The sequence below is a fragment of the Mus caroli genome, chromosome 3 (genome assembly GCF_900094665.2).
Source record: "Mus caroli chromosome 3, CAROLI_EIJ_v1.1, whole genome shotgun sequence".
NCBI lineage: Eukaryota > Metazoa > Chordata > Mammalia > Rodentia > Muridae > Mus > Mus caroli.
In genome coordinates this window covers 46609451-46624172 of record NC_034572.1, presented here as the reverse complement: position 1 = coordinate 46624172, position 14722 = coordinate 46609451, and the positions used below count along the sequence as shown (strand labels likewise).

The 14722-nt window shown below is 43.1% G+C and overlaps 1 protein-coding gene across 1 annotated transcript in view; it reads left to right on the top strand.

Moving 5' to 3' along the window:
* Positions 1 to 14394, top strand: part of Cog6 (component of oligomeric golgi complex 6) — a 34463-nt gene extending 20069 nt beyond the window's left edge. Inside the window, exons 13-19 of the mRNA XM_021158642.2 lie at positions 1625 to 1742; positions 3433 to 3564; positions 4071 to 4238; positions 6719 to 6826; positions 7622 to 7675; positions 10031 to 10110; positions 13364 to 14394. Coding sequence (XP_021014301.1) covers positions 1625 to 1742; positions 3433 to 3564; positions 4071 to 4238; positions 6719 to 6826; positions 7622 to 7675; positions 10031 to 10110; positions 13364 to 13511 — 808 coding nt within the window. The 3' untranslated portion in view covers positions 13512 to 14394. The remainder of the gene's footprint in view (positions 1 to 1624; positions 1743 to 3432; positions 3565 to 4070; positions 4239 to 6718; positions 6827 to 7621; positions 7676 to 10030; positions 10111 to 13363) is intronic.
* The last annotated feature ends 328 nt before the right edge of the window (positions 14395 to 14722 follow it).

The window sequence follows — 14722 nt, the reverse complement described above, 5'->3', positions numbered from 1 at the left end:
TTCATTGAGAAGACAAGTTGCAAAAAGAAACAGGCCATAAAAAAAAAAAAAAAAAAAAAAAAAAAAAAAAAAGACTTCAAGGCCTTAGGCCTTAGCTGGGCAGATTTTTAACTAGCTCATCTAAGTTAACCCACGACCTAGCCCCGCCCACCCACATGGCTAGCTATACATTCCAGGCCTTTAATCATGTCTGTCTCCTCCCATGTCTCCTCTCCTCCTCCTCATTCCCAGAATTCCTTTCTCCCTCTCAGGAAGTCCCACCTTCCACTCCTGCCCAGGAGTAGCGATCAAATTTTAAAGCCAATCAGAGAATGCCTTAGGTAGGTGAGGATGGACAGAGACACAATTTCACACAGTGTACCTCAACATTTGAGACAATGTATCTTAGCAAAAAATATTAAAATTAAAATTCCTTTCAGAATATCAGTGAGCAAAATATGTAAGCACACTTTCCTCCTTGCAAAAATGAGAAATCTCTTTGGATGGATCGAAGAATCGTCTTCCTAATAGAAAATTGAAAATTACCAAATATGCTGATGCAATTAATTATTTCAAAATAGCAGATATTCACGGTTAGTCTAACTATACTGGTCTCTAAGCAGCTGTAAAGAATTGAGTAACTATAGTTTTTAGCTATGTTGTTGATAGGATAAGCTAGTTTTAATGAAAAGAACTAAGGATTCCACAATCTAATTATCTAGTCACTAAGAGCTATTAATTGTCTTTCTTAAAATTAAAACCAGACTTTGCTATGTAACGAAAATGCATGTGTTGTTGTGCATGTCACAGATGTCAGTGTTTGCATGTCACAGATGTCAGTTCTGACTCACAGCCTTGCTGCAATCCGTTATGAAATACTGGGAGCATAGTACAGGTTGACTAAACCTTACCCAGGATGCCTGAAGCCAGAAATGTGGAATAGTTACAAAGCCTTTGCCAACCCAGCATCACTCATCTCATCTGTATATCTAGATCCTGACCCCTCTGAGCTCTGCAGCTTCCCTAACGTGACGAACGCACGTCCACATCCCAGACTCGTTCTGTGGATGCTCAAGCGTTAGCTTGCTTCTTTCCCTTTCTAACCCCCTTACTCAAGCCAAAAGAAACCTGACATTTTTATATAAACCTAGAGTGATTAGTTTTAGTTTCTAGAACACACACACACGTATACCTATTTAAGTCTATTTTTGTTTTTGTTGTAAAGTCATTATTGTAGCCCAGGTCATTCAATGCGTATCTCCCCGCCCCTCCTTCCATATCTCTGTGGTGTACATGCATTCATGCCTGGATGTGACATGTGCCTGTCCTGTGTGTGGAGGCCGGGGGAGAATGTCAGATGACTTCCTCCATCACTGTCTGCCTCATTCCCTTGAGAATCTGAAGCTTGCCTTTAGGCTGGTCAGAGGGCTCCTGCGGCCCCAGTGCTGGGGTGGCAGGCACCTGCAGGCTAATATGGCTCTTATGTGGGTGCTAGGGGCTCAAACTCAGGCCTTCAAGCTTGAAAAGACACAGTCGTAGGCACTGTGCATCTCCAGCCACAGATTGAGATCTCTCCGAAGACTGCTCCAGGAGATGAACTTCGTTGGCTTGTTTTCCCCCTGAAATGAATTTTGTTTGCTTTTAGTGGCATCGTTGGAAATAGTGCAGCTACTCTACTGACAACAATTGAGGAAATGCACTTGCTAAGCAAAAAAATCTTCTTCAGTAGCTTGAGTCTCCATGCGAATAAACTGATGGACAAGGTGGGTCGGCCTGGCCTCCCTGGGCTGCGGCCATGCAAATGGGAGCACATGTTTGGACGTTAGTGATATGTTTTCCTCTTCAAGTTCATGTTGGGGAAGTTTAGTAAATCTCAGGTCAGAGTCCTCTTCCAGGATTAGCATAACTTCACTCTAATGTGAGGAAAACATCTCAAGGTGAGTTCATTACTTTGTTTTCTAAAAATTTTAATTTTAAAAAAATTTTTAAATACAGAATTTACCGAGTATGCCTGTGTTAGAGCTGATGCGACACAGTGAAGCCTGGAGCTCTTACAAAGTATTTCCAAACAGCTTCATAGTCTCTAACGTGTTCTAACGGTGCAGCTTTGTCTTCTGTGTCGCACACATAGACACTGTGAGAGGATAGAAAAACTACCATGTAATATAAGCAAGCAGTGAGCCCAGAGATGGGGATGCTCTCGTGTTGTAAGTCAAGCAGAGTTCTGTAGCAGGAATAATTACTCCTTGTCAGCTTCAAATTTGGGTTCTGCTGCTAGATGCTTCCTTGGAGGTGACTATTGTAGCTCCTATCACATACTGATCTTTTTACTATCATAAAACGCCCTTTATGTAGCGATCCGTCTGCCCTCCTGCCTGCTGGGAGGTGACTGTGCTGGCTTTCACTTGAGTATTTGCAGAGCATCTCTCTCCCCTGCCCTTTTACTTTGGCTTGTTAGAAGATCGCATACAGTTTGATAAACAATAAATTCGTACTTAGTCTTTGCCTTTTGATGAGCATGTTTAACCCGTTTACATTTGGATGGCTTCCTGACACTTGAATTTGTTAGATTGCTCTTTGTTTTCTGTGTGTCTTAAGTTTTCATTCCCCTTTCTGTCTTTCTGACACAGGGTATAGTTTCTTAACAAAGACTTCAATTGTCAAGTTTTGTTTCATTTACAATCTCAACTATTCTGACATTCTTTTAAAGTTTCATAGGCAGAATCTCATACTTGCATAAGACCTTTTAATATTAAAAAGAAACAAAATTAAAAAGTCGGTCCCCAGCAGCCCCCTGGTGGTGCTTGCGAGCAGCAGTGTTGTTAGGCCGGGCTTCCCCTTCCTGAGGTAACCCAGGGCTCTGTTCAGCAGCCGATGCACGAGCTCCCCCGTCCTGGCTTTCCCAAGTGACGAGATAGACCATAAGTGGTAGATCCAGGATTTCAAACCAATCTTCCAAATTTTTAGTGGTTCTTACTTCCTGAGAATTCTTCTTCCAAGTGAGTAGCCTGTGGAATCCTCCAGTGCCTCTCAACGAAGAGTGGAGCCAAGAGCCCCAGGCTGGACACTGAACCCTGAGAGTGGGTAATCACTCTCAGTGACGCTGCTGTTGGGGTCTGTGCTGCTGTGTGGATTCAGTTATTCTCAGAACTTGGGCTAAAACCAAAATAAACTAGGTTATTTTTCAGTATGTAACATGTATAATTCTACAATTCAAGGGAATGCCAGCTTTTCTAATAAGATCTTGAGCTTTAACATAGAAAGTGGTAATGGTAACCCTGGGTAAACCTTGTCACCCTGAGTGGCGTCCTTCAGAACTGGCTGTTGCTAACTTGTGAGTCTGGAGTATATTAGACGTGGCATCACGTTACATCTGCGACTTTCTCACGAGCCCTCTGTGTTTTACACAACTGAAGAGTACATAGGCAGTGGGTAACTGCTCTTTTTGTCCAGGTTGAGCTCCCACCACCTGACCTCGGACCCAGTTCTGCCCTGAGTCAGACCCTCACTTTGCTGCGGGATGTTCTGGCATCGCACGATTCTTCAGTCATCCCCTTGGATGCTCGGCAGGCTGACTTTGTGCAGGTAGTTTGTAAGTCCCTGAGTGCCTGGTCACCTCCCTCGCATACTCTGTTACACGTTGGTGTGAGTGGCCATGCACTTTGACAATCCCTTTAGTGTTGACTTTTCTTCAAGATTAAATCAGTTCTTGATTTTTAAAGGTAATTTGTCGATGCCTGTTTTTTTGTTTTTTTAAGATTTATTTATTATTATATCTAAGTACACTGTAGCTGTCTTCATATGCACCAGAAGAGGGCATCAGATCTCATTGCAGATGATTGTGAGCCACCATGTGGTTGCTGGGATTTGAACTCTGGACCTTCGGAAAAGCAGTCGGTGCTCTTAATCATTGAGCCATCTCTCCATCCCCGTTGATGCCTGTTTTTAGGCTATCTGGTCTTGTTATTAAATCTCTCCTTCATGCACTTGTTTATAAGTTAGCTGGCTATCCTCAGTTAGTTTTGCATTTAATTCTTATATCCAGGACCATCTCCTGATTAGGAAATAATCCATTTCCTTGTCATTTGCAGGTTTTGTCCTGTGTCCTGGATCCTCTCCTCCAGATGTGTACAGTGTCAGCCAGCAATTTAGGCACAGCTGACATGGCCACGTTCATGGTCAACTCACTGTACATGATGAAGACAACCCTGGCTCTGTTCGAATTCACAGACAGGCGCCTAGAAATGCTTCAGTTTCAGGTGAATTTTGCTAGAAAGTGGATTCTCTGTGATTTTGCATTTTCAGCATACCAGCTTTTGACAAATGTCAATGGCCTAACTCCATGAATTCCTTAAGGTAGTCTATCCAAAGGATGTAAACACATGCATGCATGATTGTATGCGCTTGCCAGCACACACACCCACAATTTTGGCTTTCAGTTTTAGAGATGCCATAATGTGAGGAACGTGATGAGATTGTAGTGTGGATGGTGCCAGGAAGCTCTCTGATGGACTTGAATGTTCAGTGCTATGCAGATGCCATGTTGCATGGTAGGCTGTATTTCTCCAGCAGTGCACTATGTACAGCAGGTAGTACAGAGGACAGAAGCAGTACCAGGCAAACGCTGTGGATTCTTTAACAGTCATTGTTCCCATTAGCCAGCTAGTGTCTCTCAAAGACTGAATGATGGCTGAGCCAGAGCCATCTGTGAGTTACCTGACTAACACTTGGGTACTGGTAGTGCAGCGTTCAAGGGAACAAGGCTGAAGCAAAGGCCCCGAATGTTCTATTATAAAAAGCACGAACACTTTAGTAGTGAATATAGTAAGTTTGATTTGTTGGTTTGTGTTTTTCTGAGAAGTAGCTTTCATATATGTAAATTTTCTGATTTCTAACTCTTTTAAAAATACTTGAGGAGGATCAATAATAATAACATGTTAATAATGTTGGAGTTTGTTGTACAAAGGCACAGTTGTGAACTAGTGTCTCCCATTCACCTACTTGTACACTCATTTCCTTTGGAATGTACATTGGCAGCTCTAAATTCTGGTGTGTGACACTTAAGGTTTTGGAGAGGATCCAGTTTTTAATAGCTTTTAGCTTAGCACACAAATAATGGGCTTCAGGATAGCATCTGCATGAGTGCATGTGTGCTTGTTCACTGCCCTCTCCTGCTGCCTGCTGCTTCACCCTCAGTCCCCTCATGCTTATCTGTGTCATCTATTCCTCACGACCTTGTCCTCCTGTCTCATGGTCACTTTGGCCTTCTTGACCTACACTGAGGCAGGAGATGTTTTGCATATTTGTTTCTAAGTCAACCCCAAATCTCTGCCACTCGTCTCAGATCTATTTTCTTAAAATGTTCATTATTTTGCATTACCAGCAGTTACATGCCTGTCTTCAGTTCTGTTCATTTTCTGCATGGCACATAGTTCCGTATCTGTTAGATGGAGTTTGTCCAGAGTCTGTATGCTCCCCACCACATATGATGTGTACGCTGGACTCTGCACACATACTTCTAGAGACATACAGGGGTAAAGCTAGACTGTGGCTCATGGGATCCTCCAGCTAGTTTGTGTTGTTGGGTTGAGGCTCCAGATCCCACCCATCACCTCACTCATCTCCCGCTGTCACCTAGCTTTCCCCAGCACTGCTGCTAAGATCAGGGAAGTCTGAGCCCCCTTGGAATAACAGGGTCTGTCCACCTAGATGCCTGTAAGGATTTTTCTTTGGGTTCAGATACTTCTCCAGAACATATTAAGTATTTCTTTTTTCCAATTGTTCCCATCATAAACATTTGAGAGCCATTTCAGTTCAAAGATTCAAACTTTTTACTCTATCTGACTGTCTACCTGTCTGTCTGTCTGTCTATCTGTCATCAATCTGTGTGTTACTCTCTTACACTCTGGAGATCCTATCTTTGTTTCATTTTATATCATGGGTCTCTTCTCCAGTTTACTGTGAGCCTCTTTGTCTCGTTTCTTTGATATTTTCTGTCTTTTTCTTTTTCAGTTCACTACTGACTTGGCTGTCAGCACTGTATTCTTTTGCACTTTCATTAAAAGCTTACATTTGAACGAATTATTTTTCTTAGGTTTCAGGAAATCCAGGAAGTAAGGACCCTTAATTATACTTCCTTGGGTATTTACATGAAAAAGAAGAACATGGGAGGCTTCTTGGTAGGAGGAAGGCTGGTGCTGGAGTGGCTTGAACTAGGCAGGCTTTGACATAGCACAGAGATGGGAGCTGGCGGTGCTCTGTGTAGTTGGCAGATTGTAAAATTGGGGATGCTTCGTGGTGTATAAGGGGGGGAGGGGAGGCTGGCAAGTGGGAAGAGCAGCTTCCTTTTATTGGGGTGCTTTCCTGCAGGTGCCTCATTTCTCAGCTGCAGCACCGATTCTCACCAAGGTTCTTCAGAGATTGGGCTGTCCAGGGAAGGGAGGGAGGCTCAGGAGGTAGCCTTCGAGCCCTCGTTCTCCCTGAGTAATTTATATCACATGGTTGTGACGACGTCTGAGTTCTGAAACAGCTGAGAGAACAGGCACCCATATATTTCCTAGCTAGTGGCCAGCCCTGGAACCAGTTACAACTGGTTAGTTGTAACTAAGGGAAGCAGCAGCTGTCTCGGACAGACGGAGGCTGCCTGTCAGGTCCATGATGGCCGCCCGCCGGCCCAGTGTGCTCTGCTCTTACTGATAGTTCTCTTCTAAAGTGCTTCTTCTGCTGTGCTTTATCATAGATTGAAGCCCATCTGGACACTCTTATCAATGAGCAAGCCTCTTATGTTTTAACTAGAGTTGGCTTGAGCTATATCTACAACACTATACAGCAACATAGACCTGATCAGGTGCGTACCACTTGGCCTGGCAAAGGGGCAGCCGGGGTGGTTTCTGGAGATGACTCTAGATTTAATCGTGGCCCTGCTACGGATTAGCTGTCTTCTGTGTTCATGTCCTGCACTGAGACAGGCTAAGTACAGTGACTGTCAGGGATAGGAGAACACCTGAGAATGAGAATAATTCTTGGTGAAATGTAATGAGAATATTTAGGAATTAGTGTCACAAGATGTGGAGACAGAGAAACTAGTGTTACAAAGTATATACAATGTTCATACTGATGGATTTTTAAAGTCTCATTTTCAACCAAATGAATGTATGGATTGCTAGACAAGTAATATTATCCTCCATCTAACTTAGCATATCAGTAAAGAAAAATGTTCTGAACTGAAATAATCTTACAGAACAGAACCCCAATACTAATAGGCCCTGGGGTGATGGGAAATCCTAATACAAAGTAGCCATCCTGCCTTAAAAATTAAGCAAAGAATTAGCAGCTTTTGTTCTCGAATTTTTCTGAAATGGATTGACAGTGCAACACTTCTTCACTGTTCTCTGCTCGCTTAGAGGGTAGCAGCCTCCACAGCTGGCCGCAGCCTCCAAGTGCTTGTCACTTTCCTTTCCTTGCTCCGAGTACATCTCAAGGGTGGTGGTGTTTCCGTTGTTGATGCCTTGCGCCTTTGCTCCTCAATCACGGCCCTACTCTTACTGTAGTTTCGAGAAGCCGATTTTCTTTGGAAATAACTATGTGATTTTTCTGAACTTGGGCAATCTTCTAATGAACCGTTTTTATAACTTTCTTATAGGGTTCTTTAGCCAATATGCCCAACCTAGATGCTGTGGCGCTGAAGGCTGCAATGGTAAGTGTGTAACAAGACATTTCAAGTGGGATTTCCTTAGGCAGGGCTGTCCATGGCTTACTGTGTGGTGAGAATGTCCTAGGTAACAGCTTTGCTCTCTTGACGTTCAGTTGGAGCCCAGTCACAGCTCCTGAGTGTGTGCTCCTTTTATGAGTTCTCCCAGGGTTTATCGTGTACTGGAATCTTCTATCAGGCCTCAGTCACATCACCAGCACAGTTTAGAATGTCTTTATTTTCCGAGTTTGGTTCCTATTGTGGCAGAGAAGCAGGCGTGGCGACAGATGTGAAGCACAGACTTTGTTACTGCCGTGGCTCCTGCTCTAAGCCTGTGCTTTTCCCTGAGGTGATAAGTAGGATTTCAGTGTGTGTGTTATTCCTCTGCAGGAGATTCATGAAACCTTCAGGTTATGGTTTTCAAGTGAACAGCTCCAGTTGGAGCAGTAGTAGGATGCTTGCCTGGCATGCATGCAGTTCTGTGTTCCATCCCTAGCACTACCCATGCACACACACACACATTCACATGCACACTCAGACACAGTTACACACATGAACACACACATACACAAACTCACAAATGCATACACTCATGTACATTCACACAGGTATACACATACTCAGGCACATTCACACTGATAAACATATCCACACTCATGCATACACTCCTGCACTTACACATACACTGATGGTCTCAGGTAAGTACAAATAAACAATCATACACATCAATATACACTAATGCACATTCAAACTCATACATTCAGTCAGTGACACACCTATACATTCATGCACACTTCCAAACACACGCACCCATCCGTATACTAACACACACATGCACAGTCTCGAGCACACACACAAGAGTTTATTCCTTCCTTTTAGGATGAGCACCACTTTGGGCAGCATGCTTTTCTGACGTAAGCTTGTTCTAGGCATATGCCATAGATGTTCGTGTATGTTGTGGGCATGACTTGTAAGTCATGTAGCCCTGCACTCATTAGTGAAATTCTGCGTTTCACGGTGCACAGTTGCTATAACTCCTTAGTTCCATTCACCCAGGAAGTCAGCTTCCAGAGCCTGGAGGCTCGCCTGCTGCAGTTGCCATCTGTCCTGAGAACAGTTCTGATACCAGAGACGCCCTCTATATTTCTCTCTCAGTTTCTTTTCCTGATAGAATCAAGTTAATGAAGAAAGGGTTTGTTTTAGCTCACAGTTAAAAGGGACTGCTTACTTTGATGGGGCTTTGAAACAGCTGGCCACATGCAGTCCATAGTCAGAAGAGAGCAGTGCGAATACATATTCGTCCCCACCCTATGAAATGGCATTGCCCTGATTCAGTGTGGGTCTTCTCACAGTTGACCCAGGTAAGATTCCTAGCAGGCATGCCCACAGCCCAGCCTAACTTACATAGTCCTCACTGAGACTCCTGCCCAGGGGACTCAAGGCCCTGCCAAGCAGACAGTTGACATTAACCATCACAGCTATATTCCAGGACTGAAAGTAGCTAAAAGGCTTATGCTAACAACTCTGCAGAAGAAACGGGAGGACTGGCAGTGCTGCTGTTGCAGAGCCCTAAGTGAAACGCATAGGGTACATTATAGCATGGTAAAAAAAAAAAAAACTCCACATAGAAAAAACAATCATCGTATATAGTAAAGTAAAAACTGTACTAGAAACTGGAATTTCAGAGAAAAATTCATGTTTAAAAATTGTGATGACAACGAGTAGATTTAGGATTTACTTAAGAAGACCTAACTAACTTTCTTGGAAAGATATTTATAAGGTTCAGGGATGGTGCAGTCAGTAACGTGCTTGCCACCCAAGTCTGCGAGCCCGAGCTCAGTCCCTAGCACCCACTTACAACGCCAGATGTGGCGGTGCATGCCTGTAATCCCAAGTGCTGGCAAGAGGAGGGACTCGCTCAGGGAGCTGTGGGGTCCACTGGCCAGCCTGGTCCACTTGGCAAGGTCTAGGCTACTAGAGACTCTGTCTTGGCGGGGAAAAAAAGAGGTGAGTGGTACCTGGAGAATAGCACCCAAAGTTGTCCTCTGTCCTCTGTACACACACACACACACACACACACACACAGGCCTCCACAAACATGTTAACACAGAAACATGCACACATAAAATGAAAGTTGTATGTTAGCTTACACTCTCTCTTTATTCTACCAACCTTTTTAAACCCTGGTGCATGTGTGTTTAATATTGGCGGTTTAGGGTGTTAACTAACATGTTTTAAGAACTGCTCTTACATATCCTTAGACAGCTTTGCTGGGGACCTTCTGAGGTTTTAACGCTCCCCAGGAGCAGGTGTTTGTAGCTCCGTAGCCTTCCTTACATCTCTTGTCCGCTCTCCTCTCAGGCTCAGTTTGACCGCTACCTCTCGGCCCCAGACCACCTCCTGATGCCACAGCTGAATTCCCTTCTCAGTGCCACAGTGAAGTAAGTGTCTGCTCCCAGGATAGGGGAAATGCATACACCTTTAAATATCAGATAATCTTCTTAAAAATACATTATTTTAAGACTGAGATATTTGCCTTTGAAGAACTATAGTCTTTAGTAGTTTACCCGCCTTACTACCCCAAAGAATTAACCTTAGCCATACTTACTCCTTGCCTATATTTCCCTTCAACCTCTCTCATTAATATGAAATCTTACTTTGCTAATGATTTTAAATTGCTCTGACTACAATTGAAGTCAAATAGACATGACACCAAATCCCTATATATTGTAAGCAAGTCAAGGCAGCGTTGATAATTTGAACCATGTCCTACATATTTTGCAGTGTAGATGACTATCTTGTGGTTTACTTTGAATCTGGTTTTCTGTAGATTTAAAGCTATTAAATATTGTACATGTCTCCTTAATTTAGAGTGGGGATACAGTGGTAAACTCATCTGAAGTTGAAATTCAGTTAATGGATAGCTCGGGACATAGCACACATGGATCCATACCAGCATGGCGACAGGGCACAGCCTGAGCTGCCTGGTGTAAGAGAGTACAGTAGGAAGAAGACAAGGAGGTTGGAGCTTCAGCAGGGAGGTGGCAGGGAGGTGGGGCTGCAGCAGGGAGGTGGCAGGAAGGCGGGGCTCTAGCAGGGAGTCCCTCTGTGTGCACAGTGCTCCACTAGAACTTGTTTGTCCCAAGTTTTATCTTTCAACAGAGAGTTTGATTGGACATTTGGTCTTGAAGGGAACTACTAAGCAGATATACTTATACGGTACCAAGAAGTATAGAACATAGGGAGAGAAATAGAAAGATGAATGGTTTTAAAGATGAATTAACCTTAGGTTTCTTTTCCCTTTGGATAAATTGGAAAGATGTTGCTCTCTTTGCTGCTAGACGCAGTGATCACCTTGAGCATCATAGTAACCTGACTTAGGACTCTGCCAGTAGTAGAATAGATTCTGTGAGGAATTTAAACAGGGAAGCATGTGTTTCCAAATGAACATGCAGGGGTGTATATATGATTTAAGAGCTCTTTTAGTTTTAGGTTCAGATTTTTTTTACATTTATTAAAAGTAAAAGCATGGGGGCTGGAGAGATGGCTCAGCTGGTTAAGAACACTGACTGCTCTTCCAGAGGTCCTGAGTTCAAATCCCTGCAACCACATGGTGGCTCACAACCATCTGTAATGAGATCCAATGCCCTCTTCTGGTGTGTCTGAAGAAAGCTAAAGTGTACTCACATANATAAAAATAAATAAATATATCTTTTTAAAAAAAAGGTAAAAGCATGGGCTTAGTGAAATAATTGGTTTTTGTTTTGTGGGGGTTATTTTCTTTATTTTGGTTTGAAGGAAGTGGGCTGTGTTTTTCTTGGAGTCTAGCAACTATATTCATTATCTGTATAAACAAATAACCTGTATAAACAAAACTAAACAAGTTCTTAATTAAGTAAAGGAAAAGAAACATGATAGAATAACTTCTGGAAACTTATCTGCAGAAAAGCAACTATAGCCTGGACAGTGCTCAGGAGCCCCCAGGAAGTAGGTTAAAGATGGGTTGCTGGAGCCCTGAGCTCACACTAAGTACCATGCTAATCTTGAACTCAGCTCACTGACTTCCTAACAGAACTCACTGCTTTGAAGGATGACTGGGACTGTCGTACATGAAGACATGAGTCCATCCAGAATTGTAGGAACACCCCAGAACTACTTAGGTACAGGAAAACGTGAACCCAAAAGAGAAAAATGATCCGTTAATAGAAACGGACCCACAGCTGATGTGTGTAACATGAGCAGATATTTACAGCGAGCATTGGAAACGTGTCTGTGGACTAAAGGAAAGCATCAACACACCGAGAGAATAAGGAAGTTACAAAGACTGCTGCACTTATACCTGAAAAGTACAGTATCTAAAGTACAACATCCATCCCTCCTGAGGGACCAGGCAGGGCTTATTAATGCGAGAACTTTCTCCAGATGCCATGCGAGATGTGGATCAGCATGCTTAACAGTAAGAAAGCCTGGACAGAGAAGTTGCACAGGGCACCCCAGTGTCCTCAGATCACCAAAAGCTTGATCACTATCATAAGATACCTTATTACCATAAGAGAAGCATCTTAGGGCAGCCAGAGGGAAGAGCAGTACTTATAGGAGATGACTTTGGGTTGGAGACACTACAAGTAGAAGACAGTGTTGTCTTTAGCAAGTTCATGAACCGTGTGGTCCTCGGGGCTCAATGGTAGAGAATTTTCCGAGGGTCTGGGCAAACCCTGGCTTCAACTCCTAGCCCCAGTAAAAGCAAACTGTATTGTCTGCATAGCCCTTCATTGTTGAAGTCTTTCTCCTGGTGTGCATTTGATTGCACCCTAGGAAAGCTCACTCTCAGTGGTCTCAGAACCTGCATGTGGAGAGAAGCTATTTTTAGGAACAGTAGGTTTGTGGTGATGCTGAGGGTTGTTAGGCAACGAGAATCCTAAGTACTGAGTAACAAGCTCCCTGATTCTAGAAGCAAGCAATTCATTTGGTAGCTCAGTGCTTTAAATAACTGTTTCAAATACAACCAGTTTACATGAGCATGGTTTAATAAGAATGGTTTCTCTGTGTACTTCCTTAGTGATCTGTACTAAGAGTTTTGAAATTTTGACATTTGTAACTGGGTAAACAATTTCTTAGTGTTGAGCATTTTGAAGGACATGAGAAGTTGGTAGAAACGTGAAGATGACCCACCCTTAGTTCACTCGCTTTTCTCATGGCAAATTAGCTCCGTGGTTCTTCTATTTGCTCTGTGACTTACAGTGTGGATCATTTATAAAGTACTCTCTAACGTTCTCATGTGTTGGGGAGTTTGTAAGCCTTGGAGAACAGCCTGGTCTTTTGGGTTTTACTTACAAGGCCCCACAAGAGAAACTGGTTCAAGAGATGAACATTTACTTGACTCTACTCTTTGGAGATTAAATGTATTTTTCTTCTCTCATGTTTTTTTAGCTTGTTTCACCAGATGTAAGCCCATTCTAAGTGCAGGCACATCTATATGTGAGGCACTGTTCTGTTCCTGATGGCCAAGCAGTGGGTAAAATGCAGCCCCTGGCTCAGGAGGGTGCATGTGATGACGGAGACTTTAATAAACAGTAAACACTGCCCACTAGTAGGAACTGGGCAGCATGGGGCTGAAGCACGATATCATCCAGATGTGTGTGCTTACGGTTACTGGGCTTCTGTTATATTCTGGTTTTGTTTGCTTATCCATAGGGAGCAGATTATAAAGCAGTCTACAGAGCTCGTCTGCAGAGCCTACGGGGAAGTGCATGCAGCCGTGATGAATCCAGACAACGCATACAAAGATCCAGAGAGCATCCTTCATAGGTCACCTGAGCAGGTGAAGACACTGCTCTCTTGATGATGTCGATGGCGTTTGCAGATAATTGCTGCCTGGCAATAACACCAAGGGTGGTTAGGGTTTTTAATCTATGAGTCTTTACTTTGAAGATTGAGAATTAATAGTTTTCCTAGTATGAGGTTGTAGGTCAATTTCTTTCATTCTCAGCTAACATGGAGGTAAATCAATATTGACTTGAATCTGTAGGGAGCAATGTTCTCTTGCCCATTAGCTGCCTCTGCATAGCGGCATAAAGGTCCCCTTGATTTGGAATTACAGACAGAGGCATAAAGTCAGCTGGAAGGTTTCGGGATTAAGTCGGATGACTTGTAAGTTAGTTCTGTGTAACGTCTAAACCACAGCTTTATTGGTAATGAGCGTCCGCTCATGGAAGATCCCGCTGCTTTCCTCTAATGATAGCTTCTTGAACCTAGCCCATGTTTCTGATCCCAAAATAGGTGTTGATGGGGTTGATGGGGAGAGAAACATTCAGGCTGTTGTCCCTTCCTGCTTACTTTCATGCCTGGTGCAGGCTTGTATGTATTTAAATAGACACTTAGCTGAAAGGTTGGAAGAGAGGGAAAGACCCTTCAGCAGGCTTCCTGTGCAGACAGCTTCAGCCTGTTCCAGGATGGGCAATCGCCATACATTGTGCACTCAGTCTGTTTCCTCCAACCCCACCCTAAAAACTCTGTCTTGCACTCAGAGCAAAAGCAACTATGCTATCCACTGTGGTATCAACCTGCCAGGTTGGTCTGTTCAATGAATTTATATGGTGTATTTATCAAAACAGCATAATACAAGGCAGGAACTTGCATTGTACATAATTTATTTCTACTGTGAAAAAGAGATTGATGCACTTAGCACTTTGTTTGCTAAGAGAAATAAATATTTTTTCTTGTTATCTGGTTTTCTTAATATATATTAAACTATTTCTGGAGCAGCAGTCTTTGTAGTATTTTTATTTGCAAGTGCATTTTGGAAAGAATACTGATAGAAAGGAAGTACAACAGAGGAAACAGATCCCGCTGGGATGTGGTGCGGTAGTAGCTGAGAAGCTGTAACCACGGGTTATAAAAGCCAACATCAGAACAGCACTTAGGCCTACTGAGGGCCAAGCTTTATATTTTTGGATTGTATTGACTTGCATAAATATAACCTAATTAAAGATGCCTTGATTCATGAGAATGAATACATGTCATGTGTGCAGAACTAGAGATTCAAGGTGGCAG